This window comes from Gracilinanus agilis, chromosome 4, assembly GCF_016433145.1.
Source record: "Gracilinanus agilis isolate LMUSP501 chromosome 4, AgileGrace, whole genome shotgun sequence".
Lineage (NCBI taxonomy): Eukaryota > Metazoa > Chordata > Mammalia > Didelphimorphia > Didelphidae > Gracilinanus > Gracilinanus agilis.
In genome coordinates this window covers 432,435,648-432,458,498 of record NC_058133.1, presented here as the reverse complement: position 1 = coordinate 432,458,498, position 22,851 = coordinate 432,435,648, and the positions used below count along the sequence as shown (strand labels likewise).

The window sequence follows — 22,851 nt, the reverse complement described above, 5'->3', positions numbered from 1 at the left end:
TCTCTCTCTCTCTCTCTCTCTCTCTCTCTCTCTCTCTCTCTCTCTCTCTCTCTCTCTCTCTCTCTCTCTCCTGTTTGCCTCTCTATCTCTTTTTCTCATTCTCTCTTTCTGCCTGTTTCTCTTTCCCTGTCTTTCACTTTCTTTGCCCCCCCCCTTACGTCTCTTCCGTCCTATTTTTATTTCTGATCCACCAGAGGAGAAAAATAGTAAAAAAAAAATGCCAATTGCTCAGTTATTGGAACTATGGAAAAAGATCGAGGTGGAGCCCATGGAAATAGAGGTGAGCAAACAGTGGACTTAAAAAAAAAATCAGGTGCCCTGAAGAAGATGACCTCTGCAGTAAATAGACGATTTTGCAGATGTATAGCCTGATATTGCACTATCAGGAATAAAAGGGCACGTGATGGGGCGGGGGGGGGGGGGAGAGAAAAGGAGGGGAATGTATTGGCTGTACTCCTAAGTTAAACTTTAGTATCCTCCTGTAATAAGTATGTCTAGATTTTCATGGTATTTATATATTTCACAACTAACCTGCTCTGGCTTTAATTACCAGTCAACAAGTGGCTTTCAAATGTTCCTCATTTGTTATGAGGACCTGTGAGCAGTGATGTGTTTGGATCAAAAAGAGCTTTTAGAAAGTGGCAAAGAATCTTCCCCTGCCAGTGGGGATGAAAGATAAACGTGTCACTAGAATTAAAGGGAGGACTTATTAACTTCTTCCCAGAGGTTGCCAAATATATGTTAAAAGTTGGTCTTGTTTCACAGCCAACCCCACAGAACTGTGGTGGGGAAACTGTTTTGGAAGCCTTAATGGACTTTAGATATACAGTGCTGTTATTATTATCAGTAATAATAATAACTATGTACTTAGCTAGCTGCTTGAAATCTCTATAAAAATTACATGCATTTCCTAGAACTGAGCTAGAAGGGGTCTTAGACATCATGTCTTCTAATCCCTTATCTTGAATTACAATTGCATTGTCATAAAATTTTGCTGTATAAGAACATTTTCCTAAGATTGAGGGGAAAGCCCCGTGCTAATTAAATAACTAAACAAACACACTAGAAGTACTAAATAACCATGGCCTCAATTGTTCTTTCTTGAATTTATCTCTTCAGATCTTCAAAATGCTTAAATAGTCTCCATCAACATGGAAAATTTTTCTAAAAAAATAAAATATTTAAATCTAAAAAAACAAACAACCAGTCTCCATCAAGCATGTTTTTATTAAATTCCAACATAATTTTTCTTTCTTCCATAGTGTCTTTGCATCTTTAGAGTTTTTATTTTGCTCATGCTTCATACTTAAAATATCAAGAAATTCACCAATGCACATTGCAATCTGAAAAAAACAAGATGCAGTTTTAAATTTAGGAGGAATTAACTTGATCCTTTTTCTTGTTTTTCCTTGTTAGTGGAGTTTCAGTTTTATTTTGTTTTAAAGAAAGTTGCCTGTTATCTGATATGATCCTAATAATTCTTTAAATTTATCAAGGTGCTCCTTATTGCTTGAAAATATTAAATAATAAAACTGTTTCATAGATGGAGTTGAGAGAGATATCTAGTTATTGATTTTTCAAAACTATTTAAATTAGTATCAGAAAAGAGATAAAACTAAGGCTTGGCATTGTATTAGCTACTTATTTGCATGTGGTATTGGAGCATTACTTAGAATTGTTTAGAAATTACCTCTGCAATAAAAGGGCTTAAAACTCCAGTCTTTATCTTTTTAATAGTATCACTCCAACGAAGAATTTTTATCAGGCTATATTTTTTTAAAAAAGAGCCCCCTAGAGCCTCTTAAATATTTTATAGCTACAATTGTCTGATACAAAGCTTAAGGGCAGATGCAGTGCTTGGTTACCAATAAAAAGGCAGAAACACCTTGAGCTGCATATCAGTATTCTTGGGGTTCCCAGGTGAGCCCTGGAAAGCAAGGGATAAGATCAGTGTTTGGTTTTGCAAAGTTTAGTTTTTAAGTGGATGCTCTGGAATTGGAAATATATGCTATAAATGAAATCAAAGAGAACCTAGTTTCGAAATAAGGGTACCAAAACACCAGATGTTTTAGTTGTGGTTTGAATTAGTTGCAAAAAGAAGGTTAAGATTTTTAAGGCTAAGACTTTTAACAATAACAAGGTGATATAATCCTCTTAAGAGGATTACTGAGCACATAAGACAAAGTAATATTGTTTCATTGAATAGGTAAAATTTAACTGTCTGTTTAAACAGTATGTATATCAACAGTATAGCAAAAAAAAAGTAGAGAAAAGGAAGTCCCAACAAAATGTCAATTAGCAATTGATTTAAATTAGTATCTTCACAAATACCTTTTAAAATGGATTGCTTTCCCCACCCCACACTCCCATCTCTGCTCCCTTCTTTTTTTTTTTTTTTTTTTTTTTATGTGTGTGTGGTTCAGTTGTTTTTGTCATGACCAGCTCTTTAGGACCCCATTTGGGGTTTTATTGCAAAGATATTAAAATAGTTTGCCATTTCCTTCTTTGGCTCATTTTACAGATGAGGAAACTGAGACAAACAGGGTTTAGTGACTTGCCTAAGATTACACTCAGCTAATAAGTGTCTGAAGTCAGCATTCTTCCACTGTATTACCCAAGCTGTCCACTTGCATTTAGTATAAAACAAACAAAAAACTCCAATCTTCCAATACCTCTTATGTTACATTTCATCAAGTTATAAGTCAACAAGTAAAATTTGCCATTGCTAAACTTGTCAGTCATCTTGTGTTGAGTCGGAATGGCCAAGTTCATAAATGAAGCAATTACATGGACTCATTTAAATCACTGAAGCTCTTGGCTGACCCATTTCATTTGTGTATCACATGGAGAGTCTGAACCTTTTACTTTTCTGGGAGACCATGTGACACACAGCTATAATAGACATTCAAAAATGGGAAATCCTTAGGTTTTGAACGGAAAAAAACCAACATAATTCTCTTAAAAATGGGCCGTAGGCTGTGCTCTGTTAATGTCTGACCTGATTCATTTCTTTTCCCAAGCAGTCCAGTAAATTAGAGATGGCAGGAAAGGAAATAGACCTTTTTTTAGTCTTCACTCTGTTCCAGTGATATTTAAAACCATTCTGATTTCAACACTAGCTGTCCATGAATCAAATTTCCTGGTAGCTCAAAGAAGAAATAGTTGGTTGGTAGGGAATAACATGGTGTTTTGATTTATTATATACATCAAATAAACAAAAATGGAAATAGTTAGAAATGCTTTCTGATGTTCTTTTCTTTGGCCTTAATTTAAGTGTTTTACTTAAACTTCCCTTACCCTCTCACCTTTATTATTTAGATTGCTAAAAGTACTAGTTTCTGACTTTCAAATTGTTATACAAAGAATGCAAAGATTCTTTCATCTTTAATTGATAATCTTTGACAGAAGCATGGCACACTGTGGTACCATTTTAAATGTCCTGATTTTGTTGTCAGAGGACCTGGGTTCAGATCTTGGCCGTGTCACTTTCTATCCATATATATATCACTTTAACCTCTTTGGGCCTGATTTTACCTGTGCAATGAAGGTATTCAACTGGATGGCCTCTATGATCATTTTGAACTCTTCACCTATGATCTTATGCTTAATTTAAGTTTATTTTCCCAACTATTTATAGGGATTTAAATTCTCCAGAAATGTCAATTGTCTATATTCAAAGTGAATTTTTAAAAAATATGTACCTGAGTCACAATTGCACTCTATAAATCTATGCTTTATTTGCTTTCTCTTCTAAGCTGCAGGGAAAGTGCTGACCTTCACTAGTAGAAAGAATTCCCTACATTGATGAAATCACAAGTCTTATTCCCTGTTTATAATTATACAGACTTCTTGTTCCATACTCTGCTGTTGACAAGAGTTTGTGATGTTAATGCATAATTTGATATTTTTTCCTTTTATTTCTAGACCACTGAAGAGGAGGCCAGCCTTGATGTAGAACCTGCCACAGAAGAGGCCACCAAAGAAGTAACTATATTTGCTTTATGGCATTCTGATAACCCAAAGTTAGGAGGTTGGATTTTACTAGCCTGCGCCTAGTCTCAAAATGTATCTCCTTTGTGTCTCTAACTTTCATATTTCACAAGATAGCTCTCTTTTACATATGTCTTAATATGTCCTAAGAAAGGTAAGCATAGAAAGGAAAGAGGGGAATAACAACATTTAGATAAAAGAGAAGAAACAGAGAATAGAAGAAACGTAGACAGTAACAATTGACATTTTACTATAGTGCCTCTGAGAAAATACTGAGAATTTTAGAAAGGTTAAATGAACTGAAGCAAAATTTGGCCTCTAACTCAGGAATGTCTTGAAGGAATAAATGATCAATTATGAAAACAAATTAAGGACAAGATGAAGAGTATGAGGTATGGACCAGACAAGTAGTTGAATGAGTTAAGTGATGATTACACCTACTTGGAAATTGAGTAATTCAACTTCTTGAGATACTGAATGAGACTCTACCATTTATCTGCCTTTTGAAGTGAATATGAGGTATTAAAAATGTGTAAAGGATAGCTAACTTGTGAAATATGAAAGTTGAAGATACAATTTATGTGAAGAGCCTTTTTTAGATAAGAAAGGCAGTAAAATATCATCTTTGATAAGAAAATAGGGATAACCTATCTTTTCTATCTTTAAAAAAGGTTCTTCATATAAACTGCATTTCCAACTTTCATATTTTACAAGTCAGCTCTCCTTTACACATCTTTTAATATTTCATAATAAAGGTAAGCACAAAAAGGAAGGAGAGGAGATAATAAATTTAGATAAAAGAGAAGAAATAAAAAGAATTAATGTTATAGAAAATGTCTTGAGAAAGAAATAGATGGAGATCAGGAGTAAAATGGCACAAGTAGAAGGAATGTTAACTATTGTTTAAAGACATTGATAATCTTTGTTTTTTTTTCCTGGTAGAGGTAAATGTTTTTTATAAAAGTACCAGAAACAAAGGTAGCATTCACTGCTATCATTATCCTGAACATAAAATTGTCTGTGAGGAAGGCATTGGATGCTAAGGAACTGACTTTCTAATTTCAGTTTAAACCTAAATAGAAGTCATAGAGATAATTCTATTGAAGACTAGATTTATGTAATTTATCAAGGAAAATAGTTTCCCAAAATGGGTGAAATTGTGGAAAATGAACAAATATAGCCAGAGTAGTTAAAAATTACTCAAAGGCAGTTGATATCACCCAACAAAAAAGTAAGCATGTATGCTTACTAAGTGTGAGACACTGTGTTAAGTGCTGGGAATAGCAGTACAAGCTGAAAGAAAGATGTAAGTTGGTAGGGATTTTTTAACGTGGTAGTTTAAACAGAATAATATTTTGATAGTTAACTCTTAAAATATATGAATTTAGAATGATATTATGGTCTTTGAAAATCAAATAAGGGTTTGGTGATTTGTTTTGAAGAAATAAGAGATAATAGGCTATAGGAATTATACTGACTTGGGTTTCTATTTTTAAATTATTTGTGACTTTTGTAAAGTAATTAAAACTGCAGACCAGGTGTTACAGACTAGGGAGTTTGGATCAAGAAGTATTTCAGAAGATCGTGTCTTCAGATGTTAGAAACCAGAAATTACCATATGTAAATCTTGTGTGAATTGTGAACCAGATGCTACTAGATTTCTTAGATGGATTCATAAATTGTTTTGGTCTAAGACAGCACAATATCATTATGTTGCTGGCTCAATTTGGCTGCCTCTTAATATCCTGCACTTTTGCCGTTGACCTGTGAATTTGCAGTCTTATTCTATTCTCACCTCAGCAACTTGTTTATTGATTTCAGATGAAGCCTTTGTCTTTCCCAGAACCTCCACCTACCCTTTTGAAAAATAGATATACCTACCTTTCCCAGCCCTCAAAGAGGTGCTAGACTGGATACACTGTCTAGCCAGTGACTTTCTGGGAAGGAAAGATGCCCTTCACTAATTGGCATCTATGTTCAACACACCAAACATTGTGCCATAAGAATTTAGCAGGCGCCTAATGGCAAGGTCTAATAGGAAGTAAGTAATCATATTTTAATAATCAGTGGCTCTCTTTTCTTGTACCAGTTCATTGAATTATAGGATTTTAGTGCTAGAGGGGGTCTTAGAAATTATCTAGTCCATCCCCTAGACTTTCATGAGAGGTTAGTTTTAAGAGAATTCTGTGTATCAATTGTTGACAAATAGTTGCTTTCTTTAAGCTTAAGTGATCTGAGAAATGTTAAAGAGGTGGGCATTTGGGGATATTCATTTTAGTGGCCCTAAAGATTGAACTTATTGATGAGATTGTATGACCACCTGAATTGCAAGAATATTTTCATGCACATTTCACTCCCTGAATGGCTGCTTTCTGAAGGGTTACAGACTTCACTTCATCTGAACTTCAACATTTTTTTATGAAAACTGGGAGGTAATACTGCTATCAGGATCTCTCCTGAATGCAGCCATACCTATTAATCTTCCTAAATGTTATTTTTGACAACCAGGCTACGAGGTAGTGGAAGTGATTATTAGCTCTTGACATTTACGCCTCCTGAAGGGTCAAAAATGTGTAGCTAGTAGTTCGGAATGAATGGAGAGATTGCAAGATTAGTTTTCTTTGGGTGATGTACGTAATATTGATGCAGGTATCTGGTAAAGAAGAGAGTTTTGGGAAATCTCTTGGGTTTCATGCTGAAATTCCAATGCCAGATTTTTCAGGTTAGCAAATTCTCCATCTAAAACATTATGCAGCTATTTAATACTTATGTCAAAATAAATGATTCTTTGCTAGGCTTCAGAATATTTGTATGAATAATAAATTTTTGTTCCTTATTTACTGCTGGAGACATTCAGGTTCAGCATAGAGAGACAGTTTGCATAAGGTTATTATACAATCAAATTGTGGTTGAATTGATTATAAAATTAGGAAATGTTTTTGTGGAACATCATTGCTGCATATATCCTTTTTTTTTTTTAAGGCAATGGGGGTCAAATGACTTGCCCAGGGTCACACTGCTGGAAAGTGTCTGAGGCCAGATTTAAACCTAGGACCTCCCATCTCTAGGCCTGGCTCTCAATACACTGAGCTACCCAGCTGCCCCCTGCATATATCCTTTTTGACATATACTATTTACTTATTTGATGAACAGAAATAATTTGGATAAAAAGTTTTGTCTATCTAGATACAACTAATTTTGTCTATTCAGTTATATTTCTCCATGGTCTGGTCTACTGGTTGTAAAACAGTTAACTGTTTTGAAGAAGTTTAGTTTGAAAAGTGTCTAAAACATGAAAACACATTTTGTTTTGTATGAGTGCTTAATGTAGTACATCTTTTGATTTTTAAAGTGTTTTACAAATGCTTAAAATATGTCATTAATGCTTTTACTTTTTTATCAAAATAATTTCTGGAAAATATAGCCTTCTACTCCCTTTGAAATTGAACCTTCCCTTGGAATAACAACAACAACAACAACAACAAATTAAAGCAAAAACGGCTAATTCAGTCATCATGTTTGACAATGTATATAACTACCTACTCCTCTGTGGCAATATTGTATGTTCTCTGAAATTATTAACGGTTTTTAAGTTATTTAGATTTAAGTTTCTTCTTAGCCACATATCCTTTCCTCACCTGCTGAGAAGAGAATTTCATATTCTCAAAGGTTTCATGTTAAAGTTGCATTTTTTTATACTTATGATTTGTGTGATTGTATTTACTAGTAAGACTAGTGTTTCCTACCATTAGTGTTTTCTAATCTAAAAAAAAAAGCACAAAACAAAAAAGAGATTTCTTCCAGAAAACCTTTCTCAATCTGTTTTAAGGAAGCTTTAATTATTTTTTTAATTTTAAGGAATTCTTTTAAATTCTTTAATGTAAAGATAAATCATAGACATTGAAGGAACAAAAAGGTTGAGATCTTTGTCATCTTCCTCCTCACTTCCTTTCTGTAGACCATATACATTAAATTAGATACAGCTACCAGTTAGTAAGGATAGACTCTATAGCTTCTTTTCTAAGGGTTAAGAGAATATGACTACCTAGTTTGGGGAAAAATCAAATGTATCTTGAAACAATTGAAGCACTTCTAAAACAATGGATTTGAAGGTTGTTCAGTTATAATATAATAAACCCTTTTAAAATAAAAAATAATAAGCCTCCACCCCTTTTTTAACCCCTTACCTTCTATCTTAGAATCAATACTATGTTTTGGTTTCAATGCAAAAGAGGGGTAAGAGCTAGGCATTGAGGACTAAGTGACTTGTCCAGAGTCATAGAGCTTCAAAGTTTCTGAGACTGGATTTGAACTTGGGTCTTTTTGACCAGGTCCAGTGATCACTGAGCCTCTTATCATATATTTTTAAGAGTTGTTCATACATGTTGGATGTTATTGCTGTTGATGAGAGGCGATATTTTTGGAGAGTAAGAGTATTGGAGAGGAAAGATGTGTTTTCAAATCCTGCCTTCACTTCTTGCTAGTTATATGACTGTAGTCATCTGATTTCTCTGACTTCCAGTTTCCTCATCTATGGAATCAGAATAATCTTGGCATCTCCCTTACAATATTGTTGTGAGGATCAAATAAATGATGATGTCTGGAAAGCACTTTGCAAACTCCAAAGCACTACATAAATGTCAGCTATTTCTGTTAACGATGTGAAAGATCATTTAGCTGATTGGATGTTTGCTAGAAAAACGAGATCAAGGGAGCTATTGAGAATGGCATTACATTTTCACTTTATCTCCTTGTGACTAGTGAGTCATAATTTTTCCAAAATGTTAGGTCCAATTTCTTTTTGAAAAGCTAGAAACAGTGTAATGCAGACACAGCTGAGAAAAATACTAGGGAAAATGCAGTGTAAATCTGGTAATTTTCTTTTTTTAAAAAATGCTTTTTTATTATGACCTAGAAAACTTTCAACAAACACGAACATATGCAAAGAAGGCCAGGAAATGAGGATTGTCTATGAGACTGTAATTTCAATTACATAAACTTTTTTTAAGATATTAAATTTAACTTGATAAAGCTTGGAATTTTTATGGGATAATAAAAAATGTGCTAGATTTAAATCAGACAATGTGGGTTTAATTCTTGGATCTGTCATGACCTAGGGCAAACTAGGTAACTTCTCTGGGTTTCAGATCTCTCATCTGTAAAATGAGGGGTTTGTGCTAGATAGCCTCTGATGGCACCTCCCAACTTTAAATCTGTTATATTATGATTCTGTCCCAATTGAGGGGGTGGCAGCAGAGAGTAAAGAAGAACACAATGTCAGTGGAACTGGGTCTAGATTTACACAGATAAGGTATTTTATCTGTGAAAACAAAACTGCCTGTGACTCACTTGAGAATGTTTGTTATAGACATGATACCCTCTCTTGAAGTCAAGATGTTGTTCTCAAATCTAATTTGGGGTCTTATCATTAAATTTTTGATGTTAATCATTGAAATATTGAGATAAGGATGAGCTGTTGGGTTTAAAAACATCCCAAAGATATACTCTTTAGTTTAAATTTCCTTCCTTTTAATCCTGCTGCCACAATAAAGCACAGTACCTTTTTGGTCACCTGAAGTCATGTAGGAGCCAATATTATCCACTGGACTAGAAACCTAGGAGGGAAATATTAGGTAGTTGCTATCCTATCTTTGGGGCTGTGGAGGCCTTATTGGAATAACCCAGTTAAAGTGGAGGGGGAAATCAAATTTCCTGGCTCTTTAATAGACACTATTACAAAAGGCATTGAACCTGCCAGATTATTACTTGGAGAGAACATGAGTTTGAGTCACCCAGTAGGACTGAGCTCATTAACTCTTCATTTCTCTGAGCAGGTAGACAGAGGAATTTATTGTTCTACTTAAAAATTTAAATAAAAAAATCTAACTTTAATAGAAACAAGACATGACCTAGGAATTAATAAAAAAAATTAAGAGAAAAAGTGGTTCCAAGTTTAAGGCAGGCAGTTAATAATCTTGTGATTATTAGAATGATAAAATAGTTCTCTAATTCTTCATATTATCTTAATGCCTTGCTACCAAAAAGACTGGCATTTTACAAATCCTAATGAATATGTCAAATCCATTTGTGCTCCCATAGCTTATCTTTTTTTCTTTTTTGTCTCCAAGGAAGGACATGAATCACTGCCATAAATGTAATGAGGGAGGGGTAGCTGGAGTTTTGATGTAGCGTGCTAAAATTTGGATGCCAGCGGTTCTTAAATTTTTATGTGTCTTGGGCAGTCTAGTGGAGCTTATGTATTCCTCAAAATAATATACTTAAATGCGTGAAATTAAATTTACATGCTTACAAAAAAACCCACATTGTATTAAAATAAAATTATAAAAATGTTTCTTAAATGGCAAGTTCACAATTCTCATTCTACAATTAAGCTTAATCGCCTAATTAGCAAGAATAATTGGTTAAAATAGAAGCCTTTCAACACTCCACGTGAAACTGGAACTTCCCCCACTTTATTTTGTACCCTATTTTACAGAAGCTACCCTAGCAGTAACCATTTGATATCCTTATCTGTCTCCTTCATCCCCAAATGAACAGTCCTTAATGCCAATATTTTAAGTTACACTTCAATGCAAGATAATTTTTTAAAATAATTCATTTGTGAAATTAGCTAGTATAGTGAAGAAGCAGAAAAGTCATATCCTTCCCTTCCATCATATTTGTTTAAAAGCAATCAAAGAACTGATGACTTGGAAAGTAGCTTCATGAGAGAGCATTTATTGAGAAAAAGACAAAGAATAGAAACAAATGAAATTTTCTAAATAAAGTGGACCCTGTATAATATTTGATTTGCATGTTAATAGTGACTCTCCCAAATCAATGAAAGATTAACTATTACAAACTGTTACTACTTCGATTTATCCTATTGTACCCATTTGTCCTCTGGCTTGCTCCATTGCTTCTTAAGAATTAGTTATTCAATATTGTTGGCTAAATAAAAGTTATTTGTTGCTATTTTTAGTACCTGAGATTTCCTCTTTTTGGTCTATAGCTAGTCCTACAGTCGATGTATATTTTTGGAACGCTTATCATCTGTCTTAGAATTAATATCATGTATTGGTTCCAAGGCAGAGGAGCAAAAAAATTAGGCAATGGGGGTTTAGTGGCATGTTCAGGATTACACAGCTAGGAAGTGTCCAAGGCCAGATTTGAACTTAGGATCTCACATCTCTAGTCCTGGCTCCCCATCCACTGAGCTACCTACCTGTCCCCATCAATGAATTTTTACAGTTAATGTTCCCTCTGAGGGTTTAAAAATTTTGTTCATGCTAAGAAGAATGATATAAGCAAAACCCTGATTGTGAGCTACGGAATGTCTTTTTTGGATTCTTATCTACATTCATGACCAGGTGAATAGCTTAGGACCATTTAGATGTAGCACTCTAGGAGTAAGGATGATAATCCAGATCCTTTGATTTCGCTTTCTAATAACATTTACAAAATAAATGAACTAATAAAGAAAATAGTAGTTTTTTCTTGAGAAATTGGAGCTTCTGCTGGATAGTTCCATGTGCTGAAATATCCTTCAACCATAAAGTAAAATATTTAAAGTACAATTTTCCTTTACTCATCTTTCAAGCAAGTATGGTAAAGAAAAATAACTTAAGATTTGAATTGCTTTTTATAGGGGGCCCGCAGGGTTGAAGTCCATGGGTCTAATAATGCCTTCCGTCTGTTGAGGAAGAGTAAAAGAAATCTATGTACTGGAAAATCAATGCAGTTATCTGATAAATGTTTATACATATCACCTATCAATTCTTGGGAATTGATTATATAGCCAATGCTTTTAACTTATTTTTATAGGTGGTTGGTAAATTTGAGGTATGAGGAGATGAAGTAATTTAATATACGAGGGTCAGTGGGCAATGGAATTATAAGAAGATGCTCATTCTTCTAATTCTTTTTCTCCACCTGCAATGTATGGGGTGTTCAGGGAGGACTAGCACCTCTGGTGTGTGGACTTGTCTAATCCTTTTTAGAGCTGCTCATCCACCTTGCACCCAACTCTCACTTGTGGCTCCAAGAAGCTGTAGCATGTGCAGCAGCAGTCTCACCTTGGCAAAACTGGCTTAGCAGACAAGTTAAAGAATATTGAGGATACTCAATCAGCCTCAAACCCTCAGTGAGTTAGGGGGATATCCACCTCCAGCAACTGAATATTCCCCCCAGCAGAATGATTAGATGAGGACAATTTGTTTCAACCATCATTAAGGCAGCTGAAACTTGGCTAGACAATGAAAACCTCAAGCTTGTCCATTATGTCCTGGGCCATCACCAATCATCTTGACTTTTGTCTTGCCACTGGTGGTGTCAAAGTCTAGAAAATTCAGAGCAGAGCTGAGAGGGAAACGAAGTTTTCCCTTCTTGGCCTCACTCCAAAATGGAGGGCAGGAAATAGCTTCATTTTGTTTTTGAATCTTCAGTGTTTAGTACAATGCTGGGCAGTTAATATGTGTCTGATAAATACTTGATGATTAATTGTTTATAAAATTCTTGGTAGCTTTAGTGAAAATTGTCTTTGAGTCTCAGAATATTCTTTTGAGTTAGTATTTGTCATAGGTGGGATAATCCCAAGAATTAACTTTTTATTATGTTGTTGTTTAGTGGCTTTTCAGTCATGTGACCTCATTTGGGGTTTTCATGGCTGAGATACTTGGAAGAGTTTGCCATTTTCTTCTCCAGGTTATTTTACAAATGAGGAAACTGAGCCTAACAAGGTTAAATGACTTGCCTGGGTCATGCAATCAATAAATGTCTGAGGCCAGATTTGAACTCACAAAAATGTGCATAAAGATAATTAGAGCCTACCAAGAGCAAAAAGGGATTAATTCTACTCTTCCCTCTTATTAGAGGTGTTCAGGTAAAGGCTAGATGACCATTTGCATGGTATAATGTAATGAGGATTCTTATTCAACTACAGGTTAGACTAGCTCCTTCTAAGGTCCTTCACTATCCTTACATTTTATAAAATTTTAAAAAATTAGCAAAAAATATCAGTCAAATCTATGAATATTTTTGGCCATTTTTATGAGAGTAATGTTCTTTGTTTACAATGTTTTCTTAAGAGTTACATTCTTTGGCAACATGGAGAGGATCCCATATTAATTAAGCCATTTGGTTATTAAACTTTTTGGTCTCAGGACCTGTTTACACTCTTAAAATTATTGAGGAATGCCTAGAGCTTTTGTTTATGTGAGTTATATCTATAGATATATACTTTACTAGAAATTAAAATATCTTATTATAATGAAAATGGTTTTGACCTTGTAAGCCTCCTAGAAAGACCCCTAAGGGTCTCTGGACCATACTTTGAGAATCATCAGTCTACAGGCAGGTAATCATAAGATGATGGTCATGCCATTGGCATACATACCAAATGAGAAATAATGTTCCCAATAATTTGGAAACTTTTTAAAATAGATTTTAAAAAAGAGCTATTAAAAGGGGGCAGCTGGGTGGCTCAGTGGATTGAGAACAGGCCTAGAGACGGGAGGTGCTAGGTTCAAATCCAGCCTCAGACACTTCCCAGCTGTGTGACCCTGGGCAAGTCACTTAATTCCCATTGCCTATCCCTTAGTGCTCTTCTGCCTCGGAACCAATATATAGTATTGATTCTAAGACAGAAGGTAAGGGTTTAAAAAATAAAAATAAATACAAAACTATTAAAGATGAAAATGTCACTAAGACTTTGGGAATACTCTGTATAATTAAGTCAAATAATGAAAGCCTGTCTCTATCCCCATGAGAAGGAGGGACCTGGAGTTTTCTGGGAGAATCAATGTGGTTTCAGTACTCTGGCATCTGCTGGGAAATAAGGATGAGTGAGCAAATTAGAAACAATGGATTATGCCCCGACTGGACTTTTTGGGAAATCTCTGCTGACTTCCATGGCTTGAAATTTTTATGAGATATGTGGAATACCCTTGTAATAAGTTCAGGGAATTCAGGAAACGTAGCCTCATTCTAAGGCTGATTTAGGGAACGTCCACAAGCATGAAAGATTTACATAAGACACATATTTGTCTTCCTTTTTCTGTACCTTCCCTGCCTTGGTTCAGGCAAATGAAGTCACAAGCTTTTGTGGTTAAGCTGGAGGCTGCCAGCTGAATCTAGGAAGCCCTCTAGTCAGTCACTTGTATAATAGAAGGCTCTTAGTTTCATAGTGGAAAAGAAAAAAATGCTCTAATCCAGAGTGAGTTGTTCCCAGCTACCTTCCAATATGTCAGCCGTAAATAGGTCAGAGAAACCTAAGCACAAATGTTGATGGAATTTTCTTTGGAGTCAGGGCTAAAAGTCATGGATAATCAGAAGCTGCTCCAACCATCTGCACATACATATCCTCTTTGATTCAAGAAGCCTGATGTGTAACCAGCCAGCATCCGCTCCCTTTTGATCCCTCTGCTGGAATCTTGTTCTTTGTCTAGCAGCGTTCAGAAAGGTGTCTGGGTGATTCTCAAGCTCTTAGGTTAGGTCTGGGGAGAAATTCATTTCTCTGAAACAGTAAACTTTTCCTCTTAGCTCTAGAGAAACTGGTACAAAAATGAAACCCTAAAGTCTGGAGATAAGAAAGAATAAAGATTTTCTTATTTGTTAAAAACATTTTTTTTAAGTTAAGAGGCTTTTCAAATCTGCCTGAATATATACATCTTGTCCTCCACTTAGATCTTATCAGAATTTATTTGGAATCTTCCTCCTTTAGGTTTCTTGACCGGGCTATTATTCCATTGCTCTCATTGATATGGCCAGACTTGTCCTTTTAGCCATTTTTTTTTTGGTATTAGAAACAGTTTCACATTTGAGTGTTCATATTGGGGCTGCCTTAAGCTAACTGATCTTTATTTTTCTCCTCTGTCATATGCCTGAACTCAGAACTGAGTGAAGCAGTAAGATATATAGCAAAATGCCTCAAGATTTAGAATCAGTAAACTTGCATTCAGAATTGGGCTGTGTTGCTGCTTGACTCTGCATTCTGCTAACTGTGTGGCCAAGGGCAAATTCATTCAAGCTTGCAGGTCACAGTTTGCTCATCTGTAAAATGAGGAAGTTGGACTAAGCAAATTCTTGTATGTCCTTTAGTCATCAACCTATTCCTTCAAGCTTTGCCCAGATTCAGAACCTTCTTTTTTATTCCCGACTTCTGAAAATTTTTGGTATTCAGTTGTGGGTTGTGTTCAATTTTTCATGACCCCAGTTGAGGTTTTCTTGGTAAAGATACTAGAGAGTCTTGTCATTGCATTCTCTAGCTTGTTTTATAGATGAGGAAACTGAGGCAAAGAATGTTAAGTGATTTACCCAGGGTCACACAGCTTGTAACTAACTGTCTGAAGCCAGATTTGAACTCAGGCAGCACCTAACTTCCCTGACTTCTGGTAATTACCCCTACTTAATCTCTTGATTGGGAAGTAGTTAATGGAGGACCAGCTTTTGGGAGCAGAAAGGTCTTGGATTCTAGTGCCGCCTCTAAAATATACTAGTGATTTGAACACAGACCAGTGGAGCTCTCAGTAGCCCAGGGAATCTTTTTTGTAGACCCAAGAGTTCAGTACACTGTGGAAATCAATAGGTCCCCACTGTTTGCTTTTGATCAAAAACTCCTGCCCCCCAAATTTAACCCTTCACACCACCAAAAAACAAACAAAATTTGACTTTTCATGATCCCATTTGGGAGATAATAAAGTGGTTTGCCATTTCCTTCTCTAACTCATTTTAAAGATGAGGAAACTGAGGCAAACAGTTGCCTAAGATGACTTGCCCACAGGTCACACAGCTAGTAAGGTTCTGAAGCCAGATTTGAACTCAAGAAGTGAGTCTTCCTGATTCCAGGCTCAACATTCTATCAACTGTGCTATCTAGCCGGGTCCCTTCCTATGCTAAAATTCTAAACTTTAAGAAACAGCTAAGAGTGAGGCCATATGCCAGGGAAGCGACAATACTTTCTGCCTTACAAATCATCACAGTTTTGGACTGAAATAAATACTGCATGTAATCATATTACAGTGACTATGTATCATTTTGCAAATGTAAGCCTCTGCTCCTAATTATATACTCTGTTTAGCTACAGGAAAGGTGCCTGACCTATATCAAAGAGGTTTTTCTTGGAGTTGATGAGCATATTTCAAAAATTTAATCTTTAAAAAACAAAAAAAATTCCTTTTTTAAAGATTAGCTTAATTGAAGGCCAAAAGGGAGAAGAAAGAAAAATAGCCTTCTGAATACCCACCTCTCAGAATTCAGAGCAGGAATTCAGCCTAGCCATTAAAAGAACCTATTTATCTTAAGGGAAGAGGTAGCCGGGGGCAGCCTCTAAGAAAGATAACTGTTATTGGCTCCTAAATCTTTTATTATTCAGAGAAGTGAAAGTGATTTGTCAGACTTCCTAGTTTATTGATGTTTAGAGGAGATCAAGAAATAAATGTCACGTGATTTTTTGGGGGGATGGTAAAGTAGTCATAACTAAAAAATGAGAGCATTTCCCCCATTTCTCCCCATTTTCCATCTTTTTCTTTAAAGAAATGAGAAGAGAGACTAAGAAATATCTTACGTGTTTCCCAAGGACCTGGAAAGACCTGAGATGATCCTAGATGATCTCTACATTTCTTTTCTGTATTTAGTTGTTTTCAGTTGTGTCTGACTGTTCATGACTCCATTTTGCATTTTCTTGGCAAAGATACTGAAATAGTTTGCCCTGCCCTTTTCCAAGTCATTTTACAAATGAGGACATGAAGGCAAATAGTGTTAAATGACTTGCCCAGGGTTACACAGCTAGTAAGTGTCTAGAGCAAGATTTGAACTGAGGTCTTCCTACTCCATATTTGGAACTTTAGGCACTCTGCCACCTTTTTTGTTGTTGAGCCTCTTTTCCAGTCATGCTGGATTCTTTGAGACCTCTTGTGGGATTGCAATTTTTTCTCCAACTCACTTTACAGATGAGGAAGCAAATAGTGTTAAGTGACTTGCCCAGGGTCGTGCAGCTAGTAAAGAGTCTGAGGCAGGATTTGAGCTCAGAAAGATGAGTCTTCCTATCTCCAGGCCAGGCATTCTATCCACTGTGCCACCTATTTATCTACTGCCCCAATTTCCCTTTAGTTCTAAGATTTTAAGCTTTGGGGCAATCAATTAAATAAACCAGATTTAAAATCTGTTGACAAAAGCATTTAAAAAAACAAACTAGTAATATAATAAAGAGAAAGACTTTACATATGTACCTATATTACCAACAATATTTCAAATTCCTATGATTTAAATTTCACTGTAGGGGGCACCTGGGTAGCTCAGTGTATTGAGAGCCAGGCCTAGAAATAGGAGGTCCTAGGTTCAAATCTGGCCTCAGACACTTCCCAGCTGTGTGACCTTGGGCAAGTCACTTGACCCCCATTGCTTAGCCCTTAGCACTCTTCTGCCTTGGAACCAATACACAGTATTGACTCCAAGACAGAAGGTAAGGGTTTTAAAAAAAATGAAAAAAATTTCACTGTAGTAAGATTTTTTTAATAGAAAAGGGATTCTCACCTATTATTAACACATAAATTTATCCTCCAGTCACACCTCTACTAAAGTATCAGAAAAAGAAATATAGGGGGAAATTCATTTTGATCCTTTCCCTAAATCAACCAATCTCAATGAGCATTTATTAAGTGTAAACTATATTCTAGACTAAGCTAGGCACTGGGAGATACAAAGCAAAAAGGAAATGGCCTTTAAGCTCAGGGAAGTTACATTCATTGTGGGAAACAACACAAAAATAAATTGAATATGAAATACATGCAAAATAAATAGAAGTGATGTGGGGGAACAGGAATTAGCAGTTGGGGGGATAAGAAAAAGTCTCGTGTAAGAGGTAATGCTGAAGCAGAACTTTGAATGAGGAAGAAGTAAAGAGAGAAGGCATTTGTGCTAAGCTCTAGAGACACAAAAGCAAAAGAAAATCTGCTCTAAGGGAGCTCCTCGTCAGCTGGGAAGCACTCATAGTCTTGGGTCCAGGAGCAAACCGCCTGATATGAAATTGTTTTTAGAGAAACGCTTTCAGAGCTCAAAACAAAACAAAACAAGCCAAACCTAACTTATAAAAGAACTTTTTTAGAGTATAACATATTTGCAAATTCCTGTTACTAGATACTTATGACTTTATTTAAAGTGGAAAGTATTTTTAGATGGAAAACTTAATATTTAGCAGTGAGATGTAAAGTGGGAAAGAATGTAAGTCTGAGGCTTTGGTTTATAAGGCAACCTTAATCATATTTATCATTTATAGTCAACTTGTTCTTCTATTGGGCAAGACATTGATTCCTTATTTTTTTAGACCCTTACCTTCTATCTTAGAATCAATAGATTGGTTCTAAGGCAGAAGAGTGGTAAAAGCTAGGTCAGTGATTCCCAAAGTGGGCACCACCGCCCCCTGGTGGGTGCTGCAGTGATCCAGGAGAGCAGTGATGGCTACAGGTGCATTTATATTTCCTATTAATTGCTATTAAAATTAAAAAATATTTCCGGGGGCTAAGTAATATTTTTTTCTGGGAAGCGGGCAGTAGGACAAAAAAGTTTGGGAACCACTGGGCTAGGCAATGGGGATTAGGTGATTTGCCCAGGGTCACACAGCTAGAAGTGTCAGAGGTCATATTTGAACCCAGGATCTCCTGCCTCTAGACCTGGCTCTCAATTCACTGAGCCACCTTGCTGCACCCAAGACATGAATTCTTGTGTATGTTTGTATGTACCATATTTATGCATGTATGAATTTAATTTTAGTTGATAAATTTTCTTTTGACACAGTAGATACTTGTCCATTTCCCCCAAGTCTCTTGTCCCCCAAAGCACTTTCTTCCAAAATAGTTAAGCAAAATTCTAGTGATTACTTACCTTATAATCAATAAGGTATATTGGTTCCAGGGTAGAAGAGCAGTAAGGACTAGGCAATTGAGGTTAAGTGACTTGTCCAGGGTCACACAGCTAGGAAGTATTTGAGGGCACATTTGAACTGGAGACCTCCTGTTTTTAAGGCTGCCTCTCTATTCCTTGGGCCACCTACCTGCCCTGTGATTACTTTTTTAAAAAGGCCATTGAGCTGGGTTCACTCCCAATAATATGTTTTGAAAGACTGATCACTGTATCAGCTGTTTAATTGGTGAGTCATATATTTTTATTTGTGATGCGGGGGTGTTAGAATTGATCCTTGAGGGCTTCCGATGACTACTTCCTTTTCTGCAGCAAATGAAAGTCAATTTGAGTATGAATTGAAAATAAAAGTGGCATTGAGGTGAAGAGGATATATTTTCACCGGTGATTGCAGTTGTGATTTAACTTTGATTTCTGAAAAGAACTCCAAAATAAGATTATTTGCAAAAATACAAAAAAAGGAAGCTAGTTTCAATTAGTCTACAACATAGGCACATTTTATATACAGTAAAAGCTGATGGCCTGGGATAAAATTTTCCTTTGTGCCGTCAGTGAAGAGAAGATTTTAACTTTAAAAATTTCAATTATGGAAATACAATTTTTAAGAGGTAAAATAATTTTCAGTTAATAGATAGTGATTGATTTCAGGGGACAAAAGACTTGCAAGTGAGTCCTTTCTTTGACAAACAAGCTGTATCACCATGCAGAAAGTCACTTAATCTCTCAGGGCCCTTGGTGAATCTCTAAAATAACACATTACAAAATAGGTGACATTTCCATCTGTGAAAGAGTGTTCACTTTGGAAATTTACTACACTGATTAATTAAGATTGCTTGGGAAATTTTACGTTTACACAAGAGAAAGTTAATAACCTGAGCAATGTCTATTTACTCAGACATATTTTGATATAGTTTCCTTTTATATTATTTTTATGATAGTTCTCCTATCCCTTATAATATTTTGTGCTTTATTTATGTATTTTAAATTTTTGTTAGTACCTCTTGTTTTTATATCACAGTAATACCTAAATAACCCCTTCTCTGTGTGACTAGTAAACTTTCCTTTTGCAGCAATTTTTGAAAATGTCAAAGTTAAATCAACTAATACATGAACTTTTTCTAACAACATATACAACATTCTTTATCCATGGTATATTTGCAATTATACTGATATTAGTCTTTAGTGTTTCATACATGATTGTCTTCAAGATAGTACATGCATCTTAAAAATTTTGAATATGATTTATTTTTCTATAAGTTATTCCTGGTTTCTGTTATTGCCATATAGAAATATCGACAACTTTTGTGTTTTCATTTTGTATCCTGTTAATTCACTGATGTAACTAATTATCTCATTTATTATCTTGGTTAATTCTCTGGAGCTTTGTAACTAAACCACTATGATATCTATTAAGAGGAATCATTTCACCTCCTTTTTGCTTTCTTTTTTGCTTTTTTTATTCAAAGGTTTTATTTTTCCAATTTCACGTAATAACAATTTTCAACATATGTTTTCTGAAAACATAAGATCAAAATCATTTCCCTCCCTTCTCCATCTTGGAGATGGTAAGTAGTTTGACCTAGGTAATTCATATATTATCATGCAAAACATACTTTCTTATTGGTCATAATTATAAGAGAATACTCATAAAAAACCAACCCCCTCAAATAAAACCATAAATAAACTAATGTGAAAAATAGTATGCTTTGACCTACATTAGACTCCGACAGTTCTTTCTGTGGAGGTGGATTGTTGCTTTTATTTTTGCCTTTAATTTTGTTCTTTGTCTTATTGCTTCACTAGCTTTCCTAGAACCATCTCAAATAATAGAGAAGAATTATGGACCTTACTTTCTCCCCTTGTCTTTAATTTAGAAAGCTTCTAGTGGTTCTCTAATCCAAATAGTGTTAGCTTTTTTTTGTTTGTTTGTTTTAGAGATATACTTTAGGCATGTTTATTTATTGAAATAGTCTGGACAAGACTTAAGCTTGACTACTCTTTATTAGAGTAGGCACAATTACTTGAAAATGATAAAAGTAAATTTCAGAAAGTTCTAAGTAAATATTCTTTAAAAATAACTTAAATAGGGGCAGCTGGATAATTCAGTGGAAAGGGAGGGAAGAGGGGGAGACAATTTTGATCTTATATTTTCAGAAAGGCCTGGAGATAGAAGGTCCTGGTTTCAAATTTGAACTCAGATACTTTGAAGCTGTGTGACTTATATGGGGACATATAAGTCATATAATCCCCATTGCCTACCCCTTGCTTTTCCCCTGCCTTGGAACTAATACATGGTATTGATTCTAAGATGAAAGGTAAGGGTTTTATAACTTAAACTTTTTATTAACTTGTACCATTTGATCTGTGTATATTTTAAGTTGCATTATCACTTTTTCACATCTTGTAAGGAGTCCAAAATTTGGTGGCATCTTTATTTTAGCTGATGCAAAAATATTATGATTAAAATAACCAGCAGATCTACTCCACTTCACATCTGTTTATTGTCTACTTTCTACTTTCTTCAGTAAATGCTCTTTTCAGGGAGATCTGGTTAGACTCAGTTTCATACCATGATCTCCTTAAACTCATTTGCTCCTCAGCTGCTTTCTGATGTTTTGTGATGATAAAGTCAGGAAGAATGATTGGTTTTCAATAATTATAGGAGAAGATCTATGTTTCAGAAGTATCTTTAAAAATCAGTTGGAAATCAGTCACCGATAGGCCTCAAAGAGGGGAATATTCCCAAAGTATAGGAAAAGCCAAAAATAATGCTTTTATTTGGGGGACAAGGGAGAGAGAAAGCAACCAATAAAGCATCAGAAATTATAAAAGCAGTGTACATCTGTATCATGCATTGTGGTTTCATAGTTATCTAAGTTCTTTATTTCCCTATTAAACCATACATTCTATGAAAACAGAAATAATATATTTTTAAAAATTTATATCTCTTCCAACATTGAACGCTCAATTTGCTACATACAGTAGGAGCTCAAATGTAGAAATGAAACCAAGGTCTATAAAAGCATTTTCCTTATAATTCTACTACTTTCTCATTAGCATAAAATCTGTATAAGTAGTGTATATACACATTTCATCTTAAATGTAGATATACAAAAAATGCTAGACTCTCACCACTCATTTTAGACACTGCTAACATTGCTAAATGCACTACAGAGAGATATTCATTTTAAGAACTTGATTATATAGCAAAAAATGCTGCCTTGAAGGCTCTTTTTTTAGAAAAGATGTCTCATGATGTCAGAATTATATAAGATTTCATTACAACTGTAGTCCCAGGGATGAGTTAGTTCATTGATTAGCTGAGTATCATATCAAGTATTGAACAAGAAGCTTCCGTATGCTTGATATATATATTTACCTGGATTATGGAATATTTCTCATGTAAGGACCCAACAAAAATTGTGATGAGTTTGTTAAACACTCCTGTTCACAGGTTGTTGTTGTTCAGTTGTTTCAGTTGTGCATGACTCTTTATGACCCAATTTGGGTATTTTTTTATCAGAGATATTAGAGTGATTTGACATTTCCTTCTTCAGCTCATTTTAGAGATGAAAAATGGAGGCAAACAGGGTCGAGACTCATCTGGGGGTCACGCAAGTGTCTGAGGCCAGATTTGAACTCCCAGCCCAGCACTCTGTCCACTATGCCACTTAGTTGCCCATTTACAAGTTACAGTGTCCTAATTACATATATCTTCAGAATACTGCAAAGCTTCCTTAAAGAAAGTCATGGTAATGTGAAAGAAGTTTACATCACAAATCACTATTTCCAATGAAAAAACAAAGTAAATAAAAAATGAATATTACTCAGATGATGCCTTAGAGCTGTATGGACAACCCACCAAATTAATAAATTTCTCTCTCTCTCTCTCTCTCTCTCTCTCTCTCTCTCTCTCTCTCTCTCTCTCTCTCTCTCTCTCTCTCTCTC

At 35.2% G+C, this 22,851-nt stretch overlaps 1 protein-coding gene across 1 annotated transcript in view; it reads left to right on the top strand.

The window, feature by feature from the left end:
• Positions 1-198: 198 nt before the first annotated feature.
• The window catches only part of RPS6KA2 (ribosomal protein S6 kinase A2), a 538,080-nt gene continuing 515,427 nt past the window's right edge, over positions 199-22,851 (top strand). The window contains exons 1-2 of the mRNA XM_044671880.1: positions 199-280; positions 3,925-3,984. Of these exons, the coding sequence (XP_044527815.1) occupies positions 218-280; positions 3,925-3,984 (123 nt within the window). The 5' untranslated portion in view covers positions 199-217. The remainder of the gene's footprint in view (positions 281-3,924; positions 3,985-22,851) is intronic.